This window comes from Camellia sinensis, chromosome 8, assembly GCF_055761805.1.
Source record: "Camellia sinensis isolate YWXY chromosome 8, ASM5576180v1, whole genome shotgun sequence".
Lineage (NCBI taxonomy): Eukaryota > Viridiplantae > Streptophyta > Magnoliopsida > Ericales > Theaceae > Camellia > Camellia sinensis.
The window spans coordinates 181320834-181346633 of NC_138968.1; the positions used below are offsets into that span (position 1 = coordinate 181320834).

Here is a 25800-nt window from a genome sequence, read left to right on the forward strand (position 1 = left end):
ATTGGTCCACGCAATCCACTTTCGAACTTCCTGGCCTTTTCTGTATTCATCATCGACCATGTGAGGCGCATATTTCGCCAACTCGGTAAAAGCACGGTCATATTCTGCCACTGTCTTGTTGCCTTGTGTCAAAGTCTGAAACTCTGTAGTCTTACGGTCTTGAACACTAAGGGGGAAATGCTTGTTGTAAAACAATTCCAAAAATCTGTCCCAAGTCAGACCTGGGTTGCTTTCTCGAGTCATCATCCACCATCTTCGTGCATCGTCGTCTAGTGTGAATGTTGCTAATGACACCTTCTAGGCGTCGGTACTGGGAAAGATCTCAAACAGCTTCTCCATTTCCAAGACCCACGCTTCGGCCTTCATCGGTTCAATACCCCCAGAGAACCTCGGCGATTTCATCTTTTTGAACTCTCTAATCAAGGCTATGGTGCCATCCCCATATAGCTTGCCGTAAAGGCACTTGCGGCACTGGAGGAGGTGGAGGTGGAACTGCATGCCGACCGTTTGTCTGCTCGGCCTGGGTAGAAGTGGTACTAGTGTCTTGTGGCCTAGGTTGTCTTAACTCACGGACCAAACCTTCGACCAATCTCTCTAATCTGTCCAATCTATCTTTGGGATGATCTCGACCAACCAGTGGTCTATCCCTTCTCATGATGCTAAGAGTATGCAAAACGTGACTTTAAAACAAAACAATCAAATAGACATGTATGCAAATAACAAACAGTCAAGCCGAGATGATGCACACTTCGTCAAATAGCAAGCAACATGATGCAATCCTAACATCTTTCTAAGGGAAATCCTATGCTCTTTAGGACTCAAGGTGTGTGAATAATGTACTATGAGGAACTTGTGCTCTGATACCAATCTGTCACGACCCCATTCCGCCCCTAGTAGAATGGTGCCATGATGGCCAGTAATCCGAGATTACCGAAGGCCAACTTTCAAATTTCACACACAATCAGAGTATTACATATGGGGCTAACATATGCGGAAGCAATATATACAAATTTAATTAGTCCATAAGAGCTGTGCATAAGCTAAATGGAATGGCATACATCTTTACATAGCTTTAATACAACAATGAAGTACAAAAATACATCTTGACCAAAAGGCTTCTCAGCCATCAAATACAAAATACAACGAAATACAACTAAGAAGCATAATCTTCAAGATGCGACAAAGGTGCGTAATCCAAAACAAGTAGCAAATACATCTAGGCGTCACCGCCGTCCTGCTCGTCACCTACATATATATAGAGAGGGGTGAGCTTGGATACTCAGTGAATGGTACAAATAATAAAGGGGTTTACATGAATGATATCTGAAATCTTTATCAAATCAAAGAATAACACATCTTGTACAAAATCCAAGGGCAAATCAAGTTTATCTAACAAATCTTTCAAGTCTCGACAATTAAAGTCTTTCAAGGCTTTCAAGTTCCAAGGGATAACATTAACAAAGGTTGTGCTACAAATGCTTATAGTCCCCTAGCACGTACAGACTTTCAAGATTGTGCTACAAATGCTTATAGTCCCCTAGCACGTACGGACTTTCAAAGATTGTGCTACAAATGCTTATAGTCCCCTAGCACGTACGGACTTTCAAAGATTGTCATTCAAAACAAAGCTAGTACTTGGTATACAAAATAAGGATCATCATTCATGCTTCACAAAATACTTTTCCAAAACAAGCAAGGTAAAACTTTATCAAAACTTAATAACATAACTTTATTAAAAATACCACTCACATAGTTCTTCAGATGTCGGGGTCAAGGCAAGTCCAAGTCCAACAAACACATAGCAAAGTCTGTTAAATGTACTTTCAAACAAGTTCACATGCATACAGATGATCACGACATCCTTCGAAACCAAGCTAAGTCAAAACGAAACACTGTTTCTCATCTCGGGAAACATGCTGGGCGATTACCAGGTCTAGGCCGAGGTCCCACACCTCCTTGCCGAGGTGTTGCCTCGATGGCCACATTCAAGGAAATGAGGTCGGGAAAATCTGGGTTTCCCTCTCTTGAAGAACATGAATATGAAGAAGATGAATGCAAGATCATAATTTGCTATTACAAAATCTGAGATTTCATGCTATGAATTCAAATACATGGACCTAAGTACCCATATTCAAGGATCTTGCAAGAACAAACACAAAACATGAATCTTAAGGCAACTTTCAGATCAAACAAGACTTTTCTTTCAAAACACATGAAAACCATTTTTTCTTTCTAAAAACAAACTTTAAACCAATGCATGACGTGCAAAACAGGTTCGATCGTGCAATGCAGCTGGACGATCAATAAGAACGACAAGAGTGAACCAAGAATCTAACCTTAATACACGAATCTAACGGTTTGATATCTAGAAATCAAGCTCGGAAGTCTACTCTCTCACTTTAAGACTTCTTCTTCTTCTAGAGCTTCTCCCTCCTCACAAACAAAGACATATAGCAAAATGATACGTTTCTAGGTCTGCTGGCTGACTTAACACTCAGTTGGGACACATGGCAGCAGCTGATTGGTTCTACTTAAAAAGTGACTGAGCGAAGAGACAAGACTATGACAAAGTGTGTTCTACAAGCAAAATGGCATGGGCACTCCGACGGATAATGATCTCGGCTAAGAACAAGACATCGGCAAGCAAGGGAACAATGATCTCGTCTAGGAAGGACAACACTTGACTAAGCTGTGCCACACCTTAGCCTAGATGTGCCACACCTTGGTCTAGGTCATACCACTCCAGGACAAGATCACTTAGGTGCAAAGGTGACATCTCGGTCCAGATAATACACATTTCGGCCTTAGTGACGAACACCTCGGCCTAGATAATGACATCTCGGCCAATATGTCAGGGCGAAGGTGGAGGTCAAACAAAATGGTTCCAGGGAAGTTCTAGACTAAAGATGACCTCGGCCAAACTCACACCAAGCAGGGTACAAAACATGCAAGAAACTCTTAAGCAAATCAAAATAAGGTTTGCAAAATGCAACATATCAAGACAAGATCATGTAATATATGCAAGCATGACTAGAGTAGAGTGAGGGCCGTTACAGTGTGTCACTTTCTTCCTAACCAAAAACTACACTTTCTTGGAAACACAAGTAAAGCTAGAGAAAATATCAAGTAGGAAAGAGGGAGAGATAGATATGAACATATGACACTTTCCTGGAAAGCTAGTTCACAAGAGAATCTCATAAATAAAGCTAAAAAAATATCAAGCAAGTCAGTCCCTTTGTCAGTTAAACCTACTCAAAACGAAGAGGAGAGAGAGAGAGAGAGATTTTCACTAACCACCTTCGCAACAAGTGCACCAAAATTGATTATATGCAACAAATCTATTTTAGACACAATAACCAAACCAAACAAAACCTTAAGTCTCATTAAATAGGATCGACTGCAAGAATTTTTCTTCTCCACTCGACTTTATCTAAAGGCCATTTCATTAGTCAAATTAAGGAGAATCATATCTCTATTTACTACACTAGTCTATGTCAATCTAGGTCTACCCCTACCCCTACCCCTAACACTACCATCTACCGTCACTATATATTGCATCTCTTCACTATTGTCTCTGTTGTTATATATAACCAAACTATCTCAATCTATTTTTGGACACAATATACCACCGAATAAATTATAACACCCTTACATAGCTGTGGTTACACAGGTTGTTTAATTCTGATTATGTATTTGTACACTCTTAATATATATCTGCTTAAGGTTTTCCTCAAAAAAAAAAAAAAAAAGGAAATACATAAACAATGCATCTATTTCATCCCAATGATCATAAACCATAAAACTAAAAAATAAAAAATAAAATACTCAAGTAACATAACATGTATACCATTCCATCTCAATGACCTTATACACAAAAAATAAGCATAAATAACTTGTGCTTAAATGGACTCTTCTATTTCCACCACAATAATCCATGTCTACCCAATATAACAAGGATAAAGATATAGGATATGCTTCAGACATCAATACCTCATTTAGATAGTTAGTGCCTTTAATTCATATAATGTTTGAAGAAGAAGAAGAAGAAGCTCACAGTTGCTAACAAAAAAATATTTCTTACCTCTCACATGACATGGATGGAAAATAGAAAGTTCATATTTTTCTTAAATTTCTATTTAATTTAAAGTATATTTCTAAAAAATTTACATCATAATATCTAAGAATATATATACAAGTGTTCAGGATATGTACAGGATATGTTCTACATATCCAAATATTTTAATGTTTAACTTTAAGAAGAAATAAAGCTTTAACACTTACCCGTACTCAATACTCATACCTAAGTCCATGTAAGATTACTTGTACATTCCATTTCCATCTCACAAACAAAAAAGAAGGCATATAGAAAAAATAGTACCTCATTTGAAAACTAAAAGCTCCCAAGTAAATTACATCACTTTGAAAGAACAACACGATCTGATTCTTCACTTGCTTTTTAATTGCACAAAAAAATTTGTATAAATGCATTGGAAAATCAAACAGAATAAAGAAATGCCTACATATTCAACCTTGTTCCCTACAACAACAAAAGAGATATTAAAATCTTGAACTACAAGAAAAATGAAGGTATGCCCTATAAAGTATAAGCCCAGTCCATGCCCTAGAAATTACCAGTTTCAACTGGTTCAGCAATTTGAAGTAACTTGAGGACCTAATTTTTTTAGATTGAACACAAGGGGAAAAACATAAGAGAAACAAACTATCTGATTATACCAGAACAAAGAAAAGTTTCTGTGAAGAGAAATTTTCACTCTAGCAATGAAGAAGAAGAGGAAAAGGAAGAATGGGAAAAAGGAAGAGGAAACTCACGACAATGGATTGAATAAAGAAGAACCATCTCCCAGTCTCAAATCTTTCCAGAACAAAGAAATGTCTTTGTGAGTGCTCTGAGTGGTTATGGTTGAGTGTTCTATCCAATGAGGCAGTGACTCGCTTTGATGCGATTGAAAGAAACATTAGCCAAATGTTAGTTGAATGTTGGGGCCTGCAGTGCAGGAGGCTATGTAAGACTAATAAATAAAGAAGTAAAGAATAGATGGGAGAAAGAAACCTAATTTTTAAAGTTATATAGCCCTGGATCGTAAGCCTATTTGAGCTAAGCCATGGTCAGCTCAGACTCGGCTCAATTATTAAACGAGCGTAGGAATGTGGCTCGATCTCGTTCATTTCATATACTGAACGAACTAAGCTTGAACGAGCCAAAGTATGAGCCATCCATTAACAATTCAATACGTTTGCCACCCTACTGGAGGTCGACTATAAGAACCAAGTTTCACCATTTCGCTTTTTCAAGATTCAAAATGCCAAAATCCTTAAACATTACACAATAAAAAAATATGACGACAAATTAATTTTTCAAATCTAATGTCTTTCAGTCCCTTCTTTTTTCTTTTTGATAAGCAAAGATTAATGAAATAAAGTACAAGGGGTTACCATCCATGCACACTATATGAGGGAAAACAAAACACCTATATCAACCATAAATCAACATTACTCAAAAGATGACAAAAGTCCAAAAAATGGTTCAGCACAGATCAACTCCATCTGCAATCCAACTATTCAAAAAAACCTTTGTCACTTCTCAAATTACACGAATCAAGACAACACTATCTTATCAAATTCTGTAGAGTAGAGAAGTGTCAAAAAATCACTTGATTAACATTTCAAACAATCTACTAGGGTCAACTAATTTACAGTGAAGAGTTGCACCAGTGGGCCAACCTAACCAGCCATGAATTGAACAGCACTGTGACAACATAGCCACAAACGAGAAACAAAAGTAAATTTATCATATGATTGAAATTGCAACAACGTGACCATAGAAACATGTTTCCACCAAGCACCAAATTAAGCAATCAACGATAGTAACTGAAATTACAAAGTAGAAACAAAACGAAAGAGTTTCCAACCATAATTTATAAAGTTGTTTCCCCAAGGGTCTCACATTAAACATCCCAGTGGTTGTTGAGTTGAACAAAAAAGGAAAATGCTTGCTCAAATCAAACTTACAGAGTATGTCTTGGAGTAAGCTACACGGTGTATTCACAAGCATTACATCTAAGCATGCTAGAGATGTGAGCATTATCCCATTTTTATGCAAGCTTTTGGCCAGACTACTTTGGTATGACACATCCATGACCTGATATTCCGCAATAAATTTAAATGATAAATTAGAATATCCAGAGAAAAGTAATTATTGCAGGAACAAAAGCTGTTACACAAATCACAATTTGGAAATGATAATTAGAACCAACAATGCCAAATTAATTGAAACCAACCACTGCCTCTAGATTTCTGATCAGATCGACAGCCCGGCAAAAAGCAGGTCCAACTCCTCCTCCTGTGATGTAGTTCTCTAGAATAAAAGAAAGGATAAGAGGGGGGAGAAAGAGAATCATTTTTTCATATTTTATATAGATTAATGTATAAGGGAAACATGAATGAGCAATGTATATTCTTCAGATAGATTTAACAAACTTGCCATCTAAAATTTTAGTTCTTCTTTTGGTGTTGGGGGGGAGGGGTTTGGGGGAATGCATCCTACAATTTAACCTACTACTTTATTAGTGTAACATCTTCTAAAACTCAACAAACACTAGATGTTAGAGCATTTGACTTCTCAACAGTGATACATACGACACTGAAATGGCCTCATATATTGAAATTAGCGCATTGACTTCAAGAACAATAGGGATCCATCAATCCACAAGAACCAATGAACATGAATGAAACACAAGAGTCACCAAAAAACTAAAAATCATTTATTCAAGAATTTAATGAGAACATAAGCTACACTAGTGGCGGGTGAACATGCAATGGATGTGCATACGCATAGCGCATGCACAGGTTAGTAGTTTATGAATGAAAAAGATGAATAGAAACCATCCATGTTTGTGGAATTTAAAATATCTTAATCAGTTTAAATTTTTCATATGGGGAGCTTTCTCACATAAGCACTTTTCAAACTCATAAATTGTGGTGGACATTTTTGGGAAACCAAAAAAGTATGACGATGATTTAAAATGTGTTCACACCAAATAGGTTGTACATTTTATATAATAGTATATATAGCATGACATGAAAACTTAAAACTTTCTTTAAGAACAGTAGAAACCATAAGACATAATGAACTTTAAGAAAACACCATAGCATCCCAAAAACAATTCAATCAGTACTAGGTATGATAAGGATAACCAAACCAAACCAAACCAAGCCTTAAGTCCCATCAAATGAGGTCGGCTACATGAATCTTTCTTCTCCACGCGGCCCTATCAAAGGCCATTTCATTAGTCAAATAAAGTAGATTCATATCTCTATTTATAACACTAGTCAACGTTAATCTAGGCCTAACCCGTCCCTTAACACTTCCATCTACCGTTACAGCATCGCATCTCTTCACTACTGCCTCTGTTGGTCTCCGTTGAATATGACCAAACCATCTCAAACGATTCTCTCTCAACTTATCTTCTATCGGTGCTACTCCTACCCATTTCCGAATACACTCATTCCTAATCCTGTCCTGTCTAGTCTTACCACACATCCACCTTAGCATCTTCATCTCAGTCACACTCATCTTATCTACATGTTGTTTCTTGGTTGCCCAACACTTCGTCCCATACAACATAGCCGGTCTAATAGCCGTTCTATAAAACTTACCTTTTAGTTTAGTGGGTACTCGTTTATCGCACAATATCCCAGACGCACTTCTCCACTTACACTATTCCGCCTTAATCCTATGGGCCACATCTGCATCAATCTCTCCCGCTGTTGTGATAATCGACCCTAAATAACGAAAATGTTCACTCTTCGGCAGTTCTTGGTTCTCAATCTTCACTTCTCCTCTGCTTTCATTGTTACTGTTACTAAATTTACACTCCATGTACTCTGTCTTAATTCTGCTTATCCGAAATCCTTTAGATTCAAGAACTTTTCTCCAAATCTCCAATTTTGTGTTAACTCCTTCTCTAGTCTCATCCACTAACACAATATCGTCTGCAAAAAGCATACACCATGGCACGTCATCCTGAATATTTATCTTCAACTTGTCCATAACTAAAGCAAAAAGATAAGGACTTAAGGTAGATCCTTGGTGTAACCCTACAGTGATAGGAAATTTATTTGTTTCTCCAGCTGGCGATCTAATAATGGTCACCACCCCTTCATACATGTCCCTAATACTAGGTATGATAAGGATAGCCGGTTTTAAATATACATACACCATACGTCAAGTTAGCTTCACCGAGTAATAGGTGCAACAAGTTCATTTATACAAAAAGAGAATGCAGCTTTATTTCTTTCAAGTTGACAAAAGATACATAAAAAAGACTTAAGGCCCCGTTTGTTTTAGGCTATAAGGAGGGTATTGGGACTAGTAATACCAAGGTATTACTAATGCCCTTATTTGTTTGCAGAGATAGCCTTGGGACTATTAGTCCCTTGGTATTACTAATACCCTTAGGTCATGTTTGTTTGGGTGGACATGAGCTTGGGATTGGACTAATAATCCAATAAAATTATTAATCCAATGTTTGGTTAAATAATTGAAGTACAGATTAATTATTTTAAACTTGACTATTAGTTAAGATAGGATACATAATCCAACGAATTCGTAATCCTAGGACTATTAGTCATGGGAATGCTAATCCAGTTCGCCCAAACAAACATGGCCTTAGAAGAGGGATTGATAAGGAGGAGGTAGAGATGGTATTAGAAAATAGTGAGGGGATTAGAAATTTTTTTATTTTTTATATATTGGGAATTTTTTTTTAAATATAATGTTTAATTTTTTATATTTTTTTATTTTTTTTATTATTTTATATAAAAATAATTTAACAATTCCTCATTATTAATCCCCTCACTATCAATCCCCTCACTATTAATCCCCTCACTATCAATCCCCTCCATTCTATCTCCTAAAACAAACGGGACCTTGGAAGGGGGATTGGTAAGGAGGAGGTAGAGATGGTATTAGAAAATAGTGAGGGGATTAGAAATTTTTTTATTTTTTATATATTGAGAATTTTTTTTAAATATAATGTTTAATTTTTTATATATTTTTATTTTTTTTATTATTTTATATAAAAATAATTTAACAATTCCTCACTATCAATCCCCTCACTATTAATCTCCTCACTATCAATCCCTCCATTCTATCTCTCAAAACAAACGGGGCCTAATAGTCATATCAGCATGCCAGTCAACAAGAGCAATTTTATAGACTGCTATGCACCTGACTGGAAAAAAAAAAAAAATGTAAAGAGTCAAAGGTCTTGTTTGGTTTGTGTTTCTCAAAAATTTTTGGGAAAAATTCTCTACAAATAAGTTTTCAAAAATAATCAAACCAAACAAATTTTTCCAAAAAAATTTCCCAAAACTTGTTTGGTTTACAAGTTTTCCAAACAAATCTCTCTCTCATACACATCAAATCAATTACTTTTTCCAAAACTCTCTCTCAAAATAATTTTCCAAAACATCTTTTGAAAAAAACCAAACCAAACAATTTTTCGTACTTTTTATCTCTAAAACTCATCTCCCAAACTCAAATCATACATACCCAAAATATCCTCACGGTCTCTTACACAAACTCCAAGTTAATCTAATACTCAAACCTATATCAAGAAATCAAGTACTTAAAATTACAAAATAACTACAAAAGCATTAATATGAACTTAAAATTTATACCAAAAACATATATATATATATATATATATATACACAAAAATGGCTTTATGTTTGTGTACCTGAATGGACAAAAGTTGCAGGATTTTGTTGAGAACCCGCAAACGATGAGTTGCATATGTGCTGTTTGCAGGAAGTTTGTTCATTCTCTTCATTTCTTCATGAACTGCTGCCTTCTTTTCTTCACATCCCATTTTCTTCCATCCATCTTTAGCCTGAGGGCTAGCGGTATGCTCTTGGGGCCGAATATGAGAATTGCTGTCCTTAAATTGTTCAAGTGGATTCATTTTTGCAGCGAACCTGCCTAAATTAAATTTGACATGATTTAACAATCTTGAAATTGCAAAAGAACAAAAACATGACAATAAAAAAATTTAAAAAAAAAAAACCATTAATTTGAAAGAATAATCTACCAAAAGTACATTGTTATTAAAGAAGTAACCAATAACATAAACCCTCTTGTATTCAATTAGCAATAGTATAGAGGAAAAAGGGAACAAAATCGAAGTTGCAAGTCTTCTTGTTATCTTCAATTTGATATCCAGGGAGAGTAATTGAGGTTTTTTTTTCTCGGGGCCCAAACAATGAAAAACTTAATACTCAACAGAACAATTTCTCTTGTTTTCTTTTCTGAAGTTTGTCGGCGAACAAACGGTACCTGGAATTTGAAGGACACAGAAACTTACAATTTTGGTCGGAAACCTAACAATCTTCAGTGCGGCGTCCGGAGGGAGGGAGAGAGAGAGAGAGAGAGAAATTTCCTTTCCATCATTCCCGACCAAAAATATTTTCAGATTTTTCTTAATAGTACCTGGACCGACCCGTTCCAATCCCGAACCAAACCATTTATTGGGCCATCGGCCTAGTTGACGACCATAAACAGTTAACGCCCGGGCCCCTTCTCTTTTTTGATGGGCCTTCTTTTTTTCTTTTTAAATCCGATTAATTATAAATGCGAAAATAATTACATTCAATGAATATTTGGAGACTTTTTCCGATACAACTACTACAAAATGAAGGGAAAAAAAAAAAGGAGTAATTTTATTTTTTTTTAAATCAATTTTTTAACCTTTATTTGTAGGTCATAAAATTAATTTTTATAAGTTATTTATCAATTTTTATAAGTTCATTTTTGGAAAGAAATTTTAAATTATCTATAAGTTGTGAAATTAATTTTTTTAAATTAGTTATTTAATTTTTATCTTTATCTATAGACCATGAAATTAATTTTCATAAATTATTTACTAATTTTTATATGTTTATTTACCCATAAACCATGAAATTAATTTTCATTTTAATTAATCAAACAAATAAAAAATGGAGGAAAATGGAAAACATGAAAAACAATCAAAGAGGGTTGCCACGTAGGAAAAAGAGAGTTTTAAAATTATGAGAATTTAATAATAAATATTTGGAAATATTTGGAGACTTTTGCCAATACAACTACATTTGGTTATATATATAGTATAGATGCTATGATCCTAAATAATTTATTAAATATTCTATCAAATCTCTCACATGAATATGAGACTCACACAAACTCACATTTGTGTGGATCTCATGTGTGTGGGTCTCACACCCATATGAAAAGTTTAGTAAAATATTTAATAAATTATTTGAGATTCCTAACATTACTCATTATATAATTAGAGTCTAACAAGGCATAGCTACAAATTCAACCATAAATAATCTAAATTTGACACTAAATAAATAGCTACCTACCATCTCATAATGGATGAAGAATAATCAATATTTATTATTGGCAATAATTGACTCTCTTATAAAATTGGCTAATTCAAAGTTGTTTTAATTATATGATTCAAATAAAATTTCCTATTTGAACAATTTAATTGGGAAATTTGTTCTGAAGTTATTTTATAATAGAAAAGTCTAAGTTGAATCGCAGGATTTAAGAATAAAATAATGGAATTGGAGAGAAATAAAATTAGCATAATTTGTTTGAACGATTAAGGAGGTGAAAATTATTAAAACGATCGCGATTGGTAGCTCGAGATTTTTGGCTCGAAATTGGCTCGAAAAAGTGAGAGAGAAGGAGGAAGAGGAGAGAGAGGCTGGAGGAGGGGCGGAGGAGGATGAGAAGGGACTGGAGGGGGCCAACATATCGGGGTAGAGGCGGAGGCGGGGGGCGGAGGAGGGGCGGGGGGTGGGGGCTGCGAGGCAGAGGCTGCGACGATCGGGCAGAGGCGACGGCGGAGGGCTGCGACGGCGGGCGGAGGGCTGCGACGGACGACCTGCCTTCTCTCTCTCTCTCTCTCTCTCTCTCTCTCTCTCTCCTCTTCCTCTGTTTCAGACCAGCATGACGAAGAAGAAGAAGAAGAAAAAAAAAAAACAATCGTTTTGGGCTGTCGAGCCAAAATCGAGCCACGAATTTCGAGCTACCAATCATTTTCGTTATTAAAAAATTATGAGAGATTAAGAGAACATAGTTACATAACTTTTTTATTATAACTCATTTTGATGAAGTTTAATCAGAAATAAAAATTATTTTATAAATCTTGTCAAAATACCTATAATTATTTATCTAAATACAAAACATTGAGGTCATGTTTGATTCACAAGACTAATAATAAAGGTATTAATAATCTCATCAAATTAGTGTGGTATTCACTATCCAATTAGATTAGTTTATCCCCTTATCTATTGTTTTATTTGCATTGGATGAGAAAACATACGATGGTAAAAGAGTTTTTTTTTTATTATTATTTCCCAACTCAAGATATATAATCGCATCCCTACTCCATTACTAATAATCCTACAAATTTGTTGGATTAATAATTCTGAAACAAAATTTCAAAACAAACACAGAATTATTGGGTCCACAGATTAATAATTTCAATCTCATACTCTAATCCCATCAATCAAACATGCCATGAAAGTAAAAATGATACATGTATCATATTTTATTTATTATTCATCCATAAACAATACCGAAAAATCACAATTATTTTACTTCTTATCATTTCTGTAATTAGTTAATTTATTAAGACCTATTTTGGAAATATCTAGTTTTAGTAAAAAAATCATTACCAAAAAAATAAATCAATTAGGCCCTCTATTTTCTTACATGTATTTTTGTAAAATATTAAAAAATCATTAAAAAAAAAGTTAATCCTCAAAACAATCCTAAATTTGTTATGAAGATTTCAAGGGAAGGGCACGGGCATTTTAGAGACCAAAGAGGGTGATTGTCATCTCCAAGATATCTAGCAGCAACAATGATAATGATCTGAAAATTTATGTCTTAAATGGTTCGAAATATTCAAAACGATATTGTTTTAAGTATAAAATGACATCGTTTTAACACATTCGAATCATTCGAGCCACACAAATTCAAGCCACCAAATATTTTTCATCTAGCAGGTTAAAGTGTAATTTTACCTAATTTATTTTTGAGTGATGTTAAGGATTTCAAATAATTTATTAAATTTTTTACTAAACTTCTTATATGGGTATGAGACCCGTACACATGTAAATTTGTGTAGGTTTAGAAAAAAAAAAAAATAAATTATTGTTTTATTTATTTATTTAATCTTTATTTATAAATTGAAGGTAGCTGTATTCTCAAATTACGCGTGGACCCCGATCAAAAGTTGATCAACCGCAAATCACACTCCACGCAATACGTGCGAGAGCGCACGAAATCCACCAACAGTTTCGCTCACACGAACATAGCCTCACGCCCCCACAAAGAAACAAGAGAAGAAGAACAGAGTCTGAGGCAACAAAAAGTCAAGAATCCGCTGTTTCATTCTCCTCCTCCTCCTCCTCCTCTCTATTTTAGTCTTAGAATCGGACGGTTTAGATAGAGATAGAGAGAGAAAGGAGAGAGAGAGACCACCGATCGTTCTTCATCATCTTCACCTCCAACAAATTTCCTCTTTCGTTCTTGTTTCCACTCTCTGTGCGCATCATCAATTACCATGAACGAGAAGGCCAACGTTAGCACAGAGCTCAATGCCAAGCAGCGAAAGGTTTCACTTTTTTCACAACCTCATTATTTGTTCAATTTTGGATTTAGACCCTATTTTGCTACGCTTTGTTCGATTTCACATAGATTTGATCTAATAGTATTGGTTTTTGATTGATTTGATCAATTGGGATTGTTGATCAGGGATCTTCTATTTGATTGATGTTGAAATTTCTGGTTTTCCAAATTAAGTTTTCAATATGTTTCTGGGATCATCCATGGATTGAACATTATTTCTGGATGTTAAATTTATGATTTTTCCATAAACTGTAACTTAATCACTAATTATCATATCTGCGCATATGTGTCATGGTGGTGGTGGTGAAATTCTCTTGGGAGTTACATGCTGTTAGAATTAATGTATAGGAAAAGAGAGAGAGAAAGAATTATGTATGTATTGATAGATGTATTTCAGTGATTTACAACACTCTCATTTATAGAGAGTAAATAGGGTACATTGGATGATAACCCACCGAAAGCATAAAGATACAACATTAGTTATACAACAACATGAGTGGGACAGCTAGATAGTGCAGCTGTATTACATTAATATTACACTAATAACACTAACAGCCCCCCTCAAACTCAAGGAGGATAAACATTAACCAACTTGAGTTTGGACAGAGTAACAAAATAAAATAGGATAGGAGACACTGTATGGTCGTGTCAGACCGTTGGTGAAGACACTGGATGATCGTGTCAGACCGTTTTAGCAACTAACCGGAATCAATGTCGGGACAGTTTACGGGGTCATGCTGGACCGATGTAGAAGCTAACCGAAATCAATGTCGGAACAGTTTACGGGGTCATGCCGGACCGTTGTAGAGGACACTGTGTGGTTGTGTATATAGGCTGCCCAAAAGATATACATGTATATATATATATATCGAGCCCTCAAAAGTCGCGCCCTCAAAAGGCGCGCCCATTTCATCAAAAGTCGTGCCCGACAGAAAGCGTAGAGCGGCGAGCCATCAAAAGTTGAGCCGGACACGTGGCGATGCACGTGATCGACAGAGCGTCGTGTCGTCCTCTTCGTCATTATCTATATAAACCAAGGCGGAGTCTGTGCAAACCAAACTAGTCTGAAGCCTCTGAACATCTTCGTTCTGAAACACTCTGCAATCAACCCTTTCTGACATTACCAGTTTGAAATCGCTGCTACTCTGAAACACTTAGCAACCCAAAACATGGCCTCTTCTTCCCGTGGTCTGTTCACTCTCTTTCCAGACCTCAACGAGTCCACAAGAGAGATAACCGGTGCGGTTGCCCTTGAACCTCAACCAAACGCCCCTGGTTTTGCTCCGTTGAACTTTCCTATGCGATCTGTGGAGCAAATAATGGCAACGCAATCGGATATTGAGGCCAATCAGTATACATTGAAGTCATGTGTGGAGACCATGACTGCGGTCACAAACTTGTCGCACCGGCTTCAGAGTAGAACAAATGAGATGCAGCAGTTAAACGCCCAACTGGCTTTGCTCCAGCGCATGTATAAGGATACGCGAGCAAAGATATGTGTGCTAAAGGCGGAAAACAAGGAGCTGAAGCGGAAGGCCACCGTTATGTTCCTATTCGGAGGTCCGCCATATGCTGCGATGGAGGAGCAAGGGGGAGTGAACGGACTCGGCGGCATGGGAAACACGGAGGCAGCACCGTCAAGGGCCGCCCAGGACGGAGGCAAGAAGAAGAGACCGACGGCAGAGTAAAGAAGGGATAAGGAAAAAATCCCACCTGTGGGTGGGTGTTTGTGGGTTGGCGGGGTTGTGTGGGTTTTTTTTTTTTTTTTTTTTTTGTGTGTGTGTGTAAAATTGTGATCAAGGTTGATCCCGGCAAGAAGAAATGACAAGTTTTTTTTTTTTTTTTTTTGTAACTCTCTGGTGTAGAACGAGGATGGGAGTAGATTCCTGAGATGAATAAAATAAGGTTTGGTGTGCAAATCTATATGGTATGAATGAGATTTGAAAAAGATTAGAAATAATGTGAAAGAAAAATAAAGAAAGAAATAATAAGAATATATTTGAAATCAAAACGAAAGAGTGGGGAAATAAGGAAAGTGGTTCACGTGGTTTCGGGGCCCACGGTTTTGCTAAATCTAGTAATGGTGTTTGGAATATTTGTTTTTCTTCTTTTTTTTTTTTTTAATGATAATAATAATAATAATAATGTATTAATGGGGAAAGCATGTGCGCTGGTGGGAGCAGCTGCATATAAAAGATATAAAGGTGGGGAGGAATGGACCATAGAGAGACAGTGGGTGGAATAAATTAAGGGAAATGATAGATATGATTAAAGTGGGTCTGGTGGAGAGAAAAGGGACCGGAGAGAGAGGTAGTGGTTTGATTAAAAAAAATGTTTTCATCATAAAGTGCATGTTGGAGCAACACAGTGAAGCAAAAAAAAACAGTAGCACCAAAGCAAGTACGGCACGGCGTTAGTGCGGCAACGGATGGAGGTGTTACACTGGCCGGGAAGGACGAAGCAGGCGGCTAAGTGCTCGCCCGAGGAGGGATCTGTTTGTCAATAATGGTGAAACATGTAGTGCCATCTGCACCAACTGTGATGTTGTCAAGATCACCGGCATGGCAATTCTCATCATGAGCATACTTAACAAAATCATTTTTCAGGATTCGCATGAGAATTGTAGCGAGAAAACCAAATGAAAGGAGAACTGTCACACATGAATTGATTATTGAGAACCAATGAATTTCCCAGTGAGGTGGTAGTGAAGAAAACTGTGAGTAACCCAGTGATGCAATCAGAACCCTACACCGGAGGTGAACGGCGTAATCCGAGAGCAAAACCCAGCAGAATACCACCTATCAGCTCCAAACCTGAATAACCACAGCCGAAGATAACCCACCAGCGACGAGAACAATATACGGCTGTATACTCGTCTGGTGCTGGTTCGTTTGTCAGGGGTTGTTTAAACTAGCTGGTCAGAATGATTTAGGCTGGTGTGCTGAAGGTCGTCCATGGCTGGTGCTCCGTTTGGTGTTGTTCTGTTGTTACTCGTTGCAGAATGTGGTCTGGTTGGTGTATGGAGTTATCTTCCATACAGTTGCCATGTCACTCCAGTTCATAGGCATCGGCAATCAATAAAGTTGAGGGTAGTGGGATCAAACTGATGGTTCCTGAAGCTGTGGAATGAAAATAATAATGATGTGGGGGTGAAAAAGGAAATAATGTGGGGAACATGTGACGGGAGGTTTGGGAGCTGAGACAATACGATGCAGAGGGAAGTGAACACTAGATACCACTTCACTGTTGTTAGAGGATTTGATGAACATAGCGGTTCACAAACTATCTGGAAGAACAGTTTCATTCCACAATCTGCTCAGCTGTGAGCGGAAGCACAGGCTCAGGAAGCCACGGCGGTGTCGCTTCAGGCTCAGCTTCAGCAAGTCATAACGGGCGGCGGCGCATAGCCGGAGGACGCCGAGTCGGCTTACATTGATCCAGACCGAGTCGAGGCGGCGAGTGGATCGAGGCGAGTGGACCGAGTTGCAAGGCGTGTCGAGAACGAGTTGCTTCGGTGGGTGTATTGCCGTGTCGGCACCTGTCTGTGTAGAGAATGTGGTGCCATGGCTCAAGCTTGTCCTGTCTGTCTCTCTTTCAGGAAGTATGTTGCCGCCGTTGATGGCGAAGAACTCGAAGCTATGTGTAGAAAATTCCAGCGGGCAGCGAAGGCAAAGTTGCCGGCCGGCTGCCCGCCGGTGAGAAAGAAATACAGGCCTAAATCTTATAGCTCTGATACCATGTTAGAATTAATGTATAGGAAAAGAGAGAGAGAAACAATTATGTATGTATTGATAGATGTATTTCAGTGGTTTACAACACTCTCATTTATAGAGAGTAAATAGGGTACATTGGATGCTAACCCACCGTAAGCATAAAGATACAACATTAGTTATACAACAACATGAGTGGGACAGCTAGATAGTGCAGCTGTGTTACATTAATATTACACTAATAACACTAACACATGCTATGTAGGTTTTGCATTCAAATTGATTATTTTCTCAACTTTTATATTTCGTGGATACTGAGTTATGGACACAATATTGCATTTTGATATGAGCAGAGTGTCAGACCTGGAAACCACTTAAAATGTGGACAAACAAATATGGCTTTAGGATGTTTATGTTTGCGGGTTTACTATGTTTGTACCTTTCTTTATGTTTCACCATGTGCTTGTTTGGAAAACATGGCCCGTAGTTAAGAAGTTATTTAAGAAGAGGAGAGGGGAAAAAGAGAGAGAGAGAGAGAGAGAGACAGAGAGAGAGATAGTAAAAAATAATGAATTTTATGAACGTATATTAATCAAATTGGCAAAATTACATAGTTCATTCCTGCTTCTTACATCTTTGATGTAAAGAAAGCTTTCAGTTTTTAATAAGTGTCAAGTGTAAGACCAAACAGGTCCAAGTCCCCGCTGTATGTGATTGTCTTGCATTGCCATAAGTTTCTGAGCTTAATATAATGATGGATCAGATGCTAGATTTCTCATATTGCTGGCTTTACTTGTCTACCCATTAATTTGATGATTTGTCTGAACTCTAAGGCTTGCGGATGAGGTTTGTATGCTGATAATGCATACTTGATGTATGTGTGTAGCAGTGTACAATCAGTGGTCTTTGAGAATCCTTTTGTTTTTGGTTCAAGAGGTCCTTCCCAATTTCATGTGTCAATTTGTAGACTTGTATCTAGCATAAGTTTTTTGTTTGAAGCTTAGTTGTTTAGAACTTCCTTTGTGCCTTGTGAATGTGATTGTCTTACAAGTTTATTGCGCCCTCTTCTGGCACCTTTATTATACTTGCATTTTACTTATCAAAACCAAATGAATAGATTCTTTGGTTTAGGTGAATACTAGTCCTGAACTTATTTTTATGCCAAAGGCTTCTCACTTGGCCTTAAATCCTCATGGTGCGTTAAAGTTTTGGCTTCATCCAGTTGATAAAAACAGGTTTTCGTGTGCAACTTCATTAGGGAGGCAAAAAGTCCTCTGACCTGTTGCTGACTTCTCATTCTGATGTCAGATTGCAATATGCACGTCCATTTTTTTTTTTTTTTTTTTTTTTTTAGCTGTTGTTATGGAAATGCACCATTTCTTCGAGTGCCCCCCAACCCCACCTCCTCTAAGATTGATAATTATTTTTGTTGCCTTTCTTCCTTCATTAGTCTGTTTTCTTCCATAGATTTAATATGAATCATTGATCAAATATTTTCTGATCCTTATCATTTACAGATACTGGAAGGGCTTCTTAAATTGCCAGAAAACAGGGAGTGTGCTGACTGCAAAAGCAAGTATGTTATCTGGAGACTATCAAAATTGATATTGATACTAAAATTGTGAAGAAATAAATAACTTGATCTCAGTACGTTATACCATAAAGTAGCTGCATGTTTTTCTTTTCCTTTTGTTAGGTAAGGAAATTTGAACATGAGTCTCTTTGTGTAGGATTTGCGACCTAAGCTTCATGGGTGTCCTGTTGTGGACATCAAGTAGCTACATGTTATTAGTTAAAAATAATTTCTATGTATTTCGAGTTGCCGTTAGTGACTAATATTTCATGCAGGGGTCCTCGATGGGCTAGTGTGAATCTGGGCATCTTTGTATGCATGCAATGTTCTGGAATCCACAGAAGTCTTGGAGTGCACATATCAAAGGTGATACTTTATGCATTGGTGGTGCGCTTTAATATTGTGAAGTTTGTCTATTGGTTGGGTCCCTTCAAAGTTCCACTGTTTATTTTTCTTAGTTTTAATGCCAAAAGAACCAGTAAGTAGAGAGTTTTTTACTTATTAAAAATAAATAAGAAAAGCAGAGAAAGTTTTATGATAGATACTAGCAATAGGGAAATTACTATGTAATATTTTTCAACTTTCCAACTTGAAACCTGACCTATTACTTTCCAGCTTGAAACCTTACCTTTGGTGCTCTCTCTCTCTCTTCATTGGCTTCTTATTGGTCTTTCCATTATGGAAGGTCTCTTTGAGAAGGTGGTTGCCATGGGTTATGGGAAATAAACTTTCGTATCCCTGTGATAAGTTGCTTGTTTGTCAATGCTTAAATCTTCATAATCTAAAGTTCAATAATGCAGAATCAAAAATTCATGAGCCCTTCAATTATTCTGTCATAAATTGCTTTTGGGTTAATATTGAATCCTTGCTAGGTTTACCCTATCAGGTAAGAAGAAAATATTTTTTACTTCTGCACACAAATACATGGTTAAGCAAATGCCAATTATTATTTGCATACTTATCAATGGGTTCTTTCTGGATTTTTGCAGGTGAGGTCTGCTACTCTGGACACATGGCTTCCTGAGCAGGTTGCATTTATTCAATGTAAGCTTCTGTGTGAGTACAGTTTCATTTTTTAGGCTGATGTTGGTCCAAGATAACAAAAAAGTGACTCAATATATGGTTTCCTTTCCTATACAGCAATGGGAAATGAGAAGGCAAATTGTTATTGGGAAGCAGAGCTGCCCCCTAATTACGACAGAGTTGGGATTGAGAATTTCATTCGTGCAAAGTATGCATTTTCTTACCGTTATTATCCCATTTTCCTTGGTAAATACAGTGCACTGTTACGGTCTGATTTTACAACTGCTCAGCCTTAAGTGGACATCTCTTGCATATTTCAATGAAGGTATGAAGAAAAGAGATGGGTTGCTAAAGACAGCCAGCCAAAGTCGCCTTCTAGATCACTAGAAGAAAAGGCTTCTGTGCAGTGGCAGAGACCTGGGGATAGGAGTGGGAATGGATATGCCAGCAATTCTGAAAATTCATCCGAGGAAAGGAAGAACTTTCAAGCTAGTACGAGGGAGACTGTTCCTGCTACAAGGATTAGTATTCCTGTACCTCCTAAAGGACCTGAATCAGTATGTTGAGTTCTTTGCCTGGCTGATTTCTTGCATACTTTTGATGTGTTCTCCTTTTCCTTCATGTTTGTTTGTCTTCCAAAATCTTTGAGATTGTTGGCCTGACTTATTTGGTTTACAAAAAGGTCATTCCACCGCCAAAGTCTCAACAAATCATTCAGAAATCAGAACCAGTAGTGTCGTATGCTGAATCAGCAAAGCAGGCAGCAGACTCTAGTCCAGCTGTCTCTCCTCCTAAAGTTGATTTTGCTACTGACCTTTTTGACATGCTTTCGATGGATGGTCCTAGTGAAAATGGCTCAGAGGCAGCATCTGCTGATGATAATGCATGGGCAGGTTTCCAGTGTATGTCCAAGTTTTCCTCATTTTTAACATCATTGAAGTAATGTATCTACTCTTGTAACAGCCATGGTTGAGGTGGAGTAACAGTGCTAATGATTAAATTTTTCATTGACTCTTGGCAACTTGCAGCTGCTGCAGAAGGATCAACAGCCGATAAAACTGTCTCTACAAAACCAGATGATAACAATACCCAGTCTACTTCTGGTATTGAAGATCTCTTTATAGACTCCCCTTCACTAGCACCTTCTACAGTATTGGAGAAGCCTAAAAAAGATGTTAAAAATGATATTATGAGCCTCTTTGATAAGGTACTACCGCAGGATTTTACTCCTTATACAAACTTTAATTGACCATGTATATGGGTAAATTACAAATGCACCCCTGAGATTTGCTTAAAGTACGAATTACCCCTTGTGGTTTGGAAAATTACAAATATCTCATTGTCAGAATTTTTTATTTAACAGAATTAATTGAAAAAGTGAAATTTCTAATTGTTCACCGATACAATAATAAAATTATCTGAATTATTAATTGAAATAAAATTTTAACATTATTAAAAACTGTTAATTAACGTTATGATTTATTAATAAAAGAACCTATTTGTTATGAAATTAAAAACCTTAGGGGGCATAATGTAATTTCTAAAACCACAAGAGGTAATTTGTAATTTAAGTAAATCTCAGGGGGTGTGTTTGTAATTTACCCTTAAAAAAAAATATGAAGTTCAGTATGTATTATGACTTATTGGGCGGGGATAATTCAATCCATTTGGATGTGGTGTTGGCTCCTTCAAACCCCATCAAAGGCCGAACACTAGAGCCGCTTTAATGATTTTGAGTTTATTTTCTTTGTCTAATATACAACAGTAGAGATCAACAACATTACTTTTGGTTTTATCTTATCACTGGTGCTAACACTACCATTTGAAAATCATATCTTATAGTTCTTTGGTTTTGCAGTCCAATGTGGTATCGCCATTTTCTGTTCATCAACAGCAACTTGCTATGTTGGCACAGCAGCAGTCCCTTCTTATGGCTGCTGCAGCTAAATCAGCTGGTGTGGTGCCACAGTTTGTTGGCAATGCACAACCACCAGGGCCCAATGGAACAAACTTACCCACTCAAAACTGGCCAAATGTTGGCTACCAGTTTCCTGGGGTGATGATGCCAGCTGCTGGAAATATTGAGCTACAGAAATACATGCACCAGGTTGAATACTTCAATTTGTAGTGCTACTTGATTGAATCGATTCTGAACACTCATTTTTCTATTTTTGCTTTTGAGCCAGATAGGAAACATGGAACAAACACGTCCTGTCGGGAGCTCTGTTCCATTTCCAACATCAAGGTACTATCTTATAGGTCAATTGATTGGTTCATCAACCAATTGTTTGATTGGGTGCTTACATCCTGATGCCTTAAATTATTGGATTTTATTTTTTTAGCATTTGAAACTTTTTGTTTTTATTGTGATGTAGTTAAAAAATGTGGTTTTTGCTTTCCTTTCTTGTACATAATTTAAAAGCAATTTTGGGCAGCACTAATGCTTTGACTGCTGTTCTTTAATGGATGTTTAATGCTTATCTGGTGTTGGCATGATGTGGCATCTATTTTTCCCATGGAAATGCTTCTATGAAAGACAAGATCTGGAAAATAATTGTCATCAGTTTTCTCATCTTCAACTTCTGGGAAGGAAACACATTCATTACTTTGTCATAGGGTGCAACCTATAAGCAACCAACCTTAGTTGCAGAAAGATTGATAATTGGACACTAATTGATTTTTTCTATGTTTTGTCCTTATTTCTTTCTGATGTATTTATCCCTTTTTACTCCACATACTATCTAGGTAAATGTTCTCCACAGATTTTCTTTTGCATTGGTTAGTTTTTTTTTTTTCCCCTTCTTTTCTTTTCTTTTGGTTATTTTTGGGATTCATATAAGCAGTCTTATCCCAGTTGGAACCACTACTCTATCCTGGTGGAAAAGCAGTTCTAAGCTTGATTCTTGCTCTCAGGGAGGAATCTCAATTTTAGAGTGGAAACATCACTTTGTCACCCACAGTAGGTTTTTCCTGCAACTAAGCAACCAACAAGCTCACCCCTTAACTGTTTAGACACCCAACTACTTCAGTGAAGAAAACACATTTCGAATGGCTCAATTTATGGTGACACCAACTGTAGAAACACCCATAGAAGGTGTCCAAGAAAGACACCCAAAAAAAATCCACTATTTTTGTGACATCTTAATCAAGTATCGAGTTCGTTATGTTGACAGGTTTGTGTAAAATGTTTCAAGCGCCAATAAGGTTCCATCAGTTTTTTGTATTGATACTAGGACGATGAGTGAAGTTTCTGCAACTTCCCTGCAACTAGTACTTTAGATGTGCATGTTTGGAACTGTATTGAGAAAGAAAGCTTACCTTGTTCTGTTTCTCTATTGCAGCACTTGTACTGTGGGGCAAAATTGTTCCACTAATGGTGTGACACCTGCGGGAACAAGTAGAACACCATCAGCATCCCCAATCCCATCTGCAACTCCTACACAGTCAGCAAAAGATTACGATTTCTCTTCATTAACAGAAGGGATGTTCTCAAAATCCTGAGATGGCGCCAGGGAAGTGATTCTGGGGGTTTAGTCATATCACGATAAAGGAATATATTTACAGGAAAACTAGCATTTTGGAGGTTGCTTCCTATGTGTAAACTATATGTAGAGGAGGCAGTTTTCAATTTCTTTTTCTTTTTCCTTTCATTTTTTCTTCAATCTCTTTTTAATTTTGGTGGTGGCTTCATTTGTATGTGCTAGGTGTATGTTGAGTAATAAATTGGTCTAAATTGATTGATAATCATTTTCCCTCGCTTATCTCATGGTCCCTTTTGATTTGTCTCATTTTTTTCCCCTTTTTTTTTGTTACAAGGACAAACCAAAGAAACTCATTTTTCTTTGGCATGTCTTGGAGGGTTGGTCGACGGAGAGCCGTGAAACCTGTGTGGTTGAGAATGAGATACAAAATGAAACTGAGGGAGAAAATTTTATCTATGGCAAAGAAAATTCTGAAAAGGAAACAAAAACATTATTGGTCACGAGTTGGTATTGTTGGAGAAAGGAAGCGTGATCACTGGTCAGTACTCATTGGGACTACGGACAAATCGTATGTTGGAGGAAGTTGAGTATCAAATTTGAAAGCTACAAGTTGAAGATGAGACTAAATTGCAAGTCAATATATGTGGCTATCGAATGCAGAGACAAATGACTAATTCACCAGTCCAAATTAAATTATGTGGAGGTTTTTTTTTTTTTTTGAACAAATTTTGTGGAGTTAAAAGAAAGTGATTCGCAAACAAGATTTTTGCAGAAAATGTGTATCAGAAGAATGTGTTGATGACAGTTTTGAAATAACAAGTTACTTTTATGTGTCTTTTAATTTAAAATGAATGATATAAATTTGATATATCATTATGTATAGATTTTATATATGACTTCTGTTTGTATATCGCAACTAAACTGGACTTGAAACTTTAACAATTTTAAATTATATTTATGTTTGGTTTATTCACATAATAAGCCGAACACAAATTGAGTTTTAGTAATTTGATTAGTTTTACAACCCGACAAAATTGTCGAAGTCTAATTTAGATTCATTTTAAATATAAATTATAGGTGTCATTTACAACCAATCTCATAGACTAATTATAGTTTTTGTCACTAAAGTAGTTCAGTATCCATTAGATTAGACCATCTGTTCTTTCTACATCATCAAAAAGGTTTGCCTAGTCATATCTGAGATCACTTTGGGTCCAATGTTTCTTCACAATGGACTTCTTAAAACCCATTTCGGCCATCCTAACACGTCTGAAATTAACCCAATGGTGATTAATTGTCATTTTCCAAATCACAATCAAACCCTTCTAATCTCTGTAGCCAATCATGGTTTTTTTCATAAGCTTTGCGTGTTTCGATCAAATCTCTATTTGACACTCTGATATCAAACAAAATATCAGACTTGTCTCACTACCTGTCAAGTTTAGCAGCTGAATAATGGAAGAGTAAACGACGTTGATGGATTACCAGTGAGTGATCTTAAATTAATTTCTGACCATCTGATTCATACACTTGATTATCACGCAAGGTGCAATAATTTGAACCACGTATATGGAGTGTTTTGAGAAGTTAGTTAAAAGTTGGTATTTTGACTTTTTACCTTTTTGTGAGTAAAAAATGTGAGAGGTAATATGACTCAAAATAAGTCAGCTTCCCAAAGTGTCCCTATATATATATATATATATATATACTTGTATATATTTGTGGGTATATTGCTTGTAATGTGTGCTGAATTTGTGGAAATTGATCACCGTCTGAATTGACTTAAAAACATTTCTGGTAGATGAATCGGCATTGACCTATGCAATAGAATATAATATAATATACAATTCATTTTGCGTATACAAGCAGGTTGTGTTCATGGCAAGAGCTTATTTGCTCCCTTACTAGGGTTAGTTTTAAGTACATGAGGTTAGGGAAAAACTAACTGATGGTTGGCAAACAAGTTCCTCCCCAATGGCTCTCCCTCTTGTTTTGCTTGGAACTCAAATTAAAATACTTATTTATTTTATTTTATTGATGAAGAATACTCTAACTGATTCACTTTATTATTTAATATAAAATCTTACGAATAAATTCTGAATACGTATAATCACTTACAAATCACACGTATCAATTAAGTTTTGATATTTTTATACTTTGTAAAAGAATTAATTATAGGACTTTTAAGAACTATCCTAAAAAGTAACTCTCATATTCAACCTCTTAATTACTAGGCTCAATTTAGAGTTACTAATAAAATTGAACATGAACAATGTTCCAAACATCTTTGGCAACTAATAGTATGGC

The 25800-nt window shown here is 36.5% G+C and overlaps 2 protein-coding genes and 1 long non-coding RNA gene across 4 annotated transcripts; 1 reads left to right on the plus strand and 2 right to left on the minus strand.

The window, feature by feature from the left end:
* Window positions 1-1015: 1015 nt before the first annotated feature.
* LOC114324028 (uncharacterized) lies at window positions 1016-10483 on the minus strand. Of its 2 annotated transcripts, XR_014338789.1 has the most exons (5): window positions 10358-10483; window positions 9762-10003; window positions 6300-6376; window positions 6031-6160; window positions 1016-1245 (listed from the first exon to the last, which is right to left on the minus strand). XR_014338789.1 is itself a non-coding variant. In XM_082884278.1 (4 exons), exons 2-3 carry the CDS (start codon window positions 9984-9986, stop codon window positions 6320-6322), a joined length of 282 nt encoding a protein of 93 aa, XP_082740404.1. In that variant the 5' UTR covers window positions 9987-10003; window positions 10358-10483; the 3' UTR covers window positions 5904-6160; window positions 6300-6319. The 2 variants fall into 2 exon arrangements, 1 of the variants encoding a protein (XP_082740404.1); XM_082884278.1 differs by lacking the exon at window positions 1016-1245 and having other exon boundaries at window positions 5904-6160.
* Window positions 10484-13288: 2805 nt separating this feature from the next.
* LOC114324025 (ADP-ribosylation factor GTPase-activating protein AGD5) lies at window positions 13289-23772 on the plus strand. The gene is made up of 11 exons (XM_028271736.2): window positions 13289-13691; window positions 18933-18991; window positions 19264-19354; window positions 19978-20032; window positions 20129-20219; window positions 20337-20568; window positions 20694-20913; window positions 21040-21218; window positions 21870-22118; window positions 22198-22256; window positions 23353-23772. Exons 1-11 carry the CDS (start codon window positions 13641-13643, stop codon window positions 23510-23512), a joined length of 1446 nt encoding a protein of 481 aa, XP_028127537.2. The 5' UTR covers window positions 13289-13640; the 3' UTR covers window positions 23513-23772.
* Window positions 19529-23458, minus strand: LOC145797356 (uncharacterized). Its single transcript, XR_014338798.1, has 2 exons — window positions 23330-23458; window positions 19529-19726 (listed from the first exon to the last, which is right to left on the minus strand). It is a non-coding gene; the product is annotated as an uncharacterized LOC145797356 (long non-coding RNA).
* Window positions 23773-25800: the final 2028 nt, after the last annotated feature.

Coding starts and splice junctions, on each gene's coding strand:
- LOC114324028 (XM_082884278.1), bottom strand. CDS start 9,986: ATGAATCCACTTGAACAATTTAAGGACAGCAATTCTCATATTCGGCCC. Junction 6,377..9,761: donor TGCAACTTTTGTCCATTCAG/GTACACAAACAT, acceptor CTTTTATTCTAG/AGAACTACATCACAGGAGGA.
- LOC114324025 (XM_028271736.2), top strand. CDS start 13,641: ATGAACGAGAAGGCCAACGTTAGCACAGAGCTCAATGCCAAGCAGCGA. Junction 19,355..19,977: donor TTGGAGTGCACATATCAAAG/GTGATACTTTAT, acceptor GGATTTTTGCAG/GTGAGGTCTGCTACTCTGGA. Junction 22,257..23,352: donor GTTCCATTTCCAACATCAAG/GTACTATCTTAT, acceptor TCTCTATTGCAG/CACTTGTACTGTGGGGCAAA.